General features: G+C 55.3%; 1 protein-coding gene across 1 annotated transcript in view; it reads right to left on the reverse strand.

The window, feature by feature from the left end:
• Positions 1-5,143: 5,143 nt before the first annotated feature.
• The window catches only part of BAG4 (BCL2-associated athanogene 4), a 3,814-nt gene continuing 1,444 nt past the window's right edge, over positions 5,144-7,513 (reverse strand). The window contains exons 3-5 of the mRNA XM_009881515.1: positions 7,333-7,503; positions 6,752-6,988; positions 5,144-5,647 (exon numbers count right to left, since the gene is read on the reverse strand). Of these exons, the coding sequence (XP_009879817.1) occupies positions 5,144-5,647; positions 6,752-6,988; positions 7,333-7,503 (912 nt within the window). The remainder of the gene's footprint in view (positions 5,648-6,751; positions 6,989-7,332; positions 7,504-7,513) is intronic.

The following is a 7,513-nucleotide window of genomic DNA, read 5'->3' on the forward strand; positions in this document are numbered from 1 at the left end:
CCTGTGTCCCCTGCCTGTATCCCCTGTCTGCAGCCCTGTCTGCAATCCTGCCTGCAATCCTGCCTGTGTCCCCTGTCTGCAGCCCTGCCTGCAATCCTGCCTGTATCCCCTGCCTGCAGCCCCTCCCTGCAATCCTGCCTGCAACCCTGCCTACATCCCCTGCCTGCAATTCGGCCTGCAATTGGGTTTGCAATCCTGCCTGCATCCCCTGCCTGCATGCCCTGCCTTGTATCCCTCCCTGCCTGTATCCCTCCCTGCAGTCCTGCCTGCGGTCCCTGCCTGTATGCCGTGCTGGCAACCCTGCCTGCAATCCTGCCTGCAGCCCCTGCCTGTATCCCTCACTGCAATCCTGCCTGCAGCCCCTGCCTGCATCTGCTGCCCACAACCTTGCCCACATCCCCGGCCTGCAATCCTGCCTGCAACCCCTGCCTACGGCCCTGCCTGCATCCCTGCCCGCAGCCGCAGCTCTCGGGAGGGTTGCGCAGCCCTCACAGCTGGCAGTGGCCCGGGTGGATCCACACCCAAACACCACCGCAGGCAGGCGATGCCAGCGCTAATTAGGACTCTCCGGCTTAAGTCTTGACTCCAGGCTGGTCATTACGCCCCTAAGCCGGATGCGGGTGGGCAGGGGTGCGCGGTGTCGGCGCAGCATCGCCGGGAAGCACATGCCGTCGTGCCAGTTGCCTCCCACGTGTGGCGTGAACAAACACTTGAGTTCTGCAGCAGAAACCATGAGACGCTGATCTAGTGTTTGTTTTTCAATCCTTCCGTGCCCCTTTCGCCTCGGTGGAGATTGAGAAACCCTCTTGTGATGGTGGGTGCTGCGCACAGAGGCGATAGGCAACCCTGGAATAGGAGTTTGGTTTCTGTAGAGATGAGCCTCCTGATAAATACAGACACGCTTTCTAATTTGGGGTTTTGTGATGTGGGTGGATGCTGTAAGATAAACTGGTTGCCAGGAATCGTCATCCCAGTGCTCACCTCTGCCACGGCAGTTAGTGGCTAGGAAGACTGAATGGTCAGAAGTGCTAAAATCCTCAGTTTTGCATCTGTAGAGCAAATGGCTGCAAACCTCATCCATGCAGCGTTGGCCTGCGCAGGGCCTCTGCCAGCTCGGTGCTGACACAGCTCCTGCCCGCGCCTCCGCTGCAGCGGCTTTCTCCTTTCAGATCGCCGTCCGAGCCGTGACCCACTTTGGTCCTGCTTTGAAGGAGACGGGAGGCGGCAGGGACACAGCGGGGATGGATGCGGTTACGTCAGCGGGAGTTTTCTGCAGGCTGCGGTGTGGAAGGTATGTCCCGGTCCCTGCTCTCAGCTCGGCTCCGCTTTGGGGGAAGCACACAGAACCCACCATCTGCCCCAGGGATGCAGAAACATCAGCCGCAGCCACTGCTTCTCACAGGGCTGTTCAAATAACCGGCCCCACTGAAATGATAACCTGCCATTTCAGCCCACTTTTTGATGTTCTTTCATGTGCTTTTCAGTAGAGGTTTACATAACCCTCTGCCAAGTCCTTCCCACGTGCGGGGACTTAAACTCCGGAAGAGGAAATATTGTAAAGGAATATGTTACCTTGATAGGTTCAGCACCAAAAAAAACACCAGAGAAGAAACCCTCCTTCCTCCCAGGCCGTGTCTGGCTCAAATGCCTCGCACATACTTTCAGTTTTTCCTATCAACAGATAAAGGTATCGTTCTTACCACGTCTCCGTGGCGGGAAACCTTTGTCCCAGTCCACAGAGCACTGGTGATACAGCAGCTGAGTGCACCGTTTTTATTTCTCTCCTCGCTGACTGCATTGCAGTGCTACCGAGCCTGCAAGGTATCAGGATTGCTCCACGCTCCTCCCTGCACAGCTAGAACCGACTTACCTCTTTTCCCTGGCAACTGGCAGGGGAGGGAAATGAGTGTTGGAGCAAACAGGATGCAATAAACAATACAGTTTTGTTCCTGATGCGATTCTTGCTGCTGAAACAAATACAGAAAATAAAGTTTCAGCCAGCCCCGTGGATTCCAGCCTCGCTGAAGCTGGCTGCTTCTTTTCACGTACCTGTAAGCAGTGACTTGCTGCAGCACTTACAGCACCACGTCCTCAAAAAAGCAGCAGGGCTGCGGCATCAGTGCCCCGTTTGTCTATTGCCACCGTACTCAAGCGACAGTAGCAGAAAGAGCTGGGAAGCCCGTGGGCAGGGAGGGAGATGTGCCCCAGGGCCGACGGGCGCTGTGCCGCGGAGCAGCTCTCGGGGGTGTGCAGGGTCAGAGCTGGGCTGCAGCTCTGCCCGTTCTTGGGGTGCTTTTTGACTCAGCAAAGCGGGGGGAGAGCCTGCTGTTGGGAGGGGGTGAAGGGAGCTGCCTGCACCACTTACACCACCTCTTGCAACAACAAATTCCAGACTTTGGCTAGATCCTGCACAAAGGGAATCCAGACCTTTATTTCAGCAGCCATGCCAACCAAATAGAAAAACAAGTGTGGTAACAGAGGAAGAAATGAGCTCTTTGGTAATTCCCTGGAGAGCACAAAAGTGGTGAGCCTGCGGCCTGGACTTGGTGCCCAACCTGAAACGGCCGGAGAGTGAAGCGGTGGCGTAGCGTGGTCGCACTTTAATCAAGGCTGGCTCCACTCCCAAATATGAGTTACGGGGGTCAAACGGGGATCCGCCTCCAGCAGAAAGGACCTTTGAGCCAGGTAGGGGTGTTTCAGAGCTCAGCCGTGCCCTGAGCACCAAGGAGAAACGCAGCAGAGGCTGTTCTCCCCCCTGCATCACCAGTACTCTCCTTCCAGGCTTCCCTTCACCCCACCAGAGCACCGCCGCCTCTGCAGCCTTTGCCTGTTGCAAAGCGTGGCTCAGGCCGTGTGCTGCGTGCGCAGCGGCTCCTCCCGCTCCGCCGGCTGGATTTCTCACTTCTTGGCTTTTCTAGAAAGTGACAAGTTAGGTCTCTTTGGGTACTTACAGTCCTCCTTTACTTTTTCATCTCCTTCGCAGCCTTTTACAGACAAACCTTGCCAGGCATGCTAAAGGGTCAGAAGAGCAGGACCCGATAAATCCGGCATTGATCCTGCTAGCAATCCTGTAGCGCAGGGAGCCAGCTTTCTGCCCCCGCACCGAGCATGTCTTCAGAGTGGTTGATGGGTTTCGTCGCCTATATTCTCTTTCGAAAAAACTAAATAAAGTTATTACCGTGTCAAGCTAATTCAGTGAACCTGCAGCAGACTCTTGGTAAAGATTTCAGGACATTAGAGGCAGCGTTTAACAAGACTTTCAACCATTAGATAAAACAAAGAGGGAAGAGACGCCACAGTGCTGCTCTTCATTCCTTTGGGTTTAAAAAGCCACTGGTAGCAAGGCTGGTTGTGTGGAAATCTTCCCTACTACGAGTATTTTCACAAAAAGAAACGAACCCAAAGCACAGATTAACGCCTGGAGATGCTGCCGACACCGCTGCCTTTATCAGAGAAAGAAAGGCGGCATTCGCTGGGGCTGGGCGGAGTGACGGGGCACCGCTGTTTATCGTGATCTGCTCTATCTCCCAGTACAGCCCCCGATCCTCAGAATTCAGATTTCATGCCGTATCCCAAGGACGGACAGCTTGGCCCGGCTGCTCTCTGCCTGACAAGAGGACGAAATAAAATAGCAACGAAGCATTTACCCGTCCCAGGACATTCAGCTCTTTCCTGGCTCACCTCGGCCGGGGCTGTTTTTGCAGGCTGACCACCACACGTGATCACGGACACATCCAACGAGCTGCAAAGGTCAGTCCTGTGCACACAGCCCCGTCTGGGAAGGATTTGGGATCTGCCGGCTGCCTTCAGGACATCGCCGGCTGTCAGCCCGCAGAGCACACGGTCAAGGCGCTCCCAGCCTCGGGCACACGGAGACCCCTTCCAGACCCCTTCCAAAACACAGCCACCGGCCCTACGCCACGGCTGAAGGCTCCTGGGCACCTGCACCGCCTGGGGGGCAATGGGGTACCCCGGCACCCCCAAACAAGGGTTTTCAGAGGTGACTTGCTGCATCCATCCCTCACCATCGGCCGCTAAGGCAGCCCGGCGGGGATTTTGGTTATAGGCAGGTCTAAGTTACACAACCTTGCCCACAGCTTCTTTTTAAAGAAAAGAGACTCTGAGACGTCTTAATTACAAAATAACATTTAAAAGTTGTCAGGGTTTATTATCTCGTCACACACAGTCATGATTCACTTAACATGTTGTAACCAGGAGGCTGACAGTAGGCTGAGCCGTTCCCTTCCCTCCGGATTGTACGGTGCCACGAGTGGGGCGTTGCAGTGGAATACAAAACTTGCAGTATGTGGGAGGACATTACAATTAAAAAGTGGATTTTTACCCAAGTGACCTGGAAAGCATTTCCAAGCATCCTGCCGTTTCGGGTTGCTCTGCTCTGACATCGTTCCTCTGCTTGTACCTCTCCTTTTCAGTGGCAGAATCGAGATTTCCAGGCTGTGTTCCCACGTCCACGGGGGACACCAGGAGTGGCTCTTCGCGACAGAGGAGGAACAGCACGACGTGACATCTGCTTGCGTTGATGGGCTGCCAGCGTGGTCCCTTTCTGCAGCACTTCAGTGTAGCTACTTGAGTGCACTAAAACCAAAGAAAACCCCACGACGACACACAAGTTTTTATGGTGAGGAAGCTGAAGCTGAAAACACGCAGTGACTGACGAGCTCAGAGTCTTGGTTTGTGGCTGCGCGTTGCAGAACTGTTGTCACCACAGCTGACAAGTGTTCCGGACGTGTAAAGAACTGCTGTGGCTGCAGGAGGCACCTACAGACTGGGCCCAGTTTGGTAACTTTGTACAGTGATTTTCTACCTGCTGATGCAGAGGATGCGGATCCTTACGGAGACCTCTACAGTGTAAGCACCTCGGGTGGTTCTGCTTTTCCAAAGCCCAGAACAAACAAACAATTCAGTTTGCTGCTTCAGACCTCTCTTAATTTGTCCATTGCCAAGTTACTTGTTGGGGCTGGGCTTCCGGGGTGGGGGGTTTTGGTGGGTTGGTTTGGTTTTTTAACTCGGGGCTTATTGCTATTCCATTGTCAATACTGCGTAGCAGAAAGAGCTGAGATTTAACGCAACTAAAACTCTTTGGAACCTCAACAACAGACTGCGTGTTGCGGCCTATGTATTTTCACAGTCCCTTTCTTTCCAGTTTTTCCAGTATGGCCTGAATTCTGTGGACGGACTCTTTCCTGGCCTGCCGAACACTGTCCTGGCCACCAGTCTCGATGGAATCCAGTTCCAACAGCAGCTTGGTCAACATCTCCTCCAGAAGCCGGTAGGATTTATCTGTCTTTTTTCCTACAAATTCATCCACCTCTTGCTCCAGCTGTTCAGCGTCCCCCATAACGTGGAGGATTCTCTGAATCTCCGGCTGGATGGCTGCAGAATTCGCTGACAGCTGGTCAGCAGGTTTAAAGCCGGCCTCCCGGTGCCCAGCCAAAAGCTTCCGAGATGCACTGTCATACATTTGGGGCTGTGCGCTGTACTGCACCCTGGGGTTTGAGGGGGACGGCTTGGCGTTGAGCGGCGTGGCTGGCTGGTGGTCATTCATTGTCCTGGCGTGCTGGTGGTTGACATCGGGATAGTAGTTGTGGTGGTTTGCGCTTTGCTCGGGTTTGTCGTAAGCGGTGTCCTACAGTCGGAAGGAGAAAATATCTTTAAGTGCATTTCCCTTAAAGCCAGATTTGTAATCTTGCACTAGAAAGGCAGGCAAGCAGCGCTGAGGGAACTGGGTGGCAGGTGGCACTGTGACTGCTTTGAGGTGTGCATGCCTGCGAGGACAGGGCAGACCGGGTTAGGCGTGATGTTACCGGGGATCTGGGCAGCATTTTCTAGACTGTCACACACTGTGATGTCATAACACATCACGTCCCCCGCGGGCTGGCACCCCGTGTCCTGCCAAGTGGGCTGGTTTCGGTGAAAAGTCCCAAAGAGGGACACAGGACCCACGCTCCAGTCCCTGCCCGTGAAAGAGCAGACCCCTGGCAAGAGGCGCGTGTCTAGAAACAGCGTGAACCTCTGAACACTCGTTACCCATGAACAGGGGAGATGCTGAATGGATTTCAACACGGTCCTATTTTGATATTCTGGAGAAGACACTTCTCTGCAGTAGCGCTTTTGAGCTGTTCCCAAGTAACCGCAGCCCCCGTCCCCGAATCCACGCATCCCCCAGCAGGGCTGCGGCTGCACATGCCGGCGCTGCTGCCCGGGGACCAAACCTCTGGAGAGTCATTTGACTCCTGACCAAACCCAGGGGAAGCCGAGATGAACGGACCACACCAAGTCCATCATTTCCTTAGATTTTTTGCTTAAAACGTTCCTCAGTAGAGGATGACCGTGCCCAAGCCAAGCACTTGTAGAGGAATACAGGAGTCTGCAGACTGACCCACAGGTTCATCCCACACTCTGCGCTGGAGGATTTCTGACAGTATTTGCTGTTTGAGAGAGATCTGGACAAGCAAGACGACGTCTGACCCAGTTTGAGACCTGCCCTGGGATATCTGGTATCTCCAGTACCTTTCTGGAATTACAGCCCCAGATTTTGGTCTTCAGTATGCAAATAGGAGATTTTGCTGGCAGATACCCGCTGCTTTGTTTCTACCTAAACTGACTGTGCTCGGAGAAAGGGGCATTCCCAGGAGACAGAGACAGGCTTTGAGGAAAACCGTATAATTTAGGAGGTCTGACCGCAGCCGGGACCCAGCGCAGGCACGCGCTGTAGAAGCATCAGCTGTACCTTTGAGTCCCACGCGGGAGGGTGGGAAGGAGCTCCGCTGCCAGTCCACGGTGGATGCGATTCGGAGACAAACGGGTTCCCGTGCGCCGGAGCAGCGGGCCACGTGTAACGCGACTGCGCCCCATAGATGGTGGGAGCCCACGTGTCCTCCGGGGGTCTGGGCTGTAGCGGGGGCCCCTGCGGCGTGACTCCGGGATTGTCTCCGTACGGATACTGCGGGATGGGCATTCCCGGGGTCTGTAAGAAAAGGGGGGAACAGACGTTACCCCCAGAGTCACTCCGAGCACTGCTCCCTCCAGACAGCCCTGGGAACAGCCGCAGCGTCAGGCTTGCTGCCCGATTCCTGCTTTCCTAGCCCAAAAGCTTGGAGCCTCTGGAGAATGGGGTGACCACCAGTTTTTATCAGAATAAAACCAGGCAGAGCAAGCTGCGCGAGGAACAACAGCCATTATTAGCCACGGATGCATCGGAGGAGGCACTGCGGGCTTTCCTGCCGCTGTGGCCCCATAAAACAACAACTTCTGCCCCGGTGAGCTTGCCCATCGGCAAGCACCGATGCCGGGGCTGGAAATGGCTCTTACCTGCGGTGGGGAGTAGCCAGGAACCTGCTGCCTTCGGAGAGAGGACCCCTCGGTGGGGCAGTCCGGCGGGGCGTAGCTCCAGGGGGGAGCGGGCGATGGGGGCCGGTACATGCCCGTGGACTCCGCAGGGTACGGGGTCCGCGTGGGCCCGGAGCAGTAGTACCCCCGTGTCTGCGGCAGG

This window comes from Charadrius vociferus, unplaced genomic scaffold, assembly GCF_000708025.1.
Source record: "Charadrius vociferus isolate BGI_N301 unplaced genomic scaffold, ASM70802v2 scaffold2823, whole genome shotgun sequence".
Lineage (NCBI taxonomy): Eukaryota > Metazoa > Chordata > Aves > Charadriiformes > Charadriidae > Charadrius > Charadrius vociferus.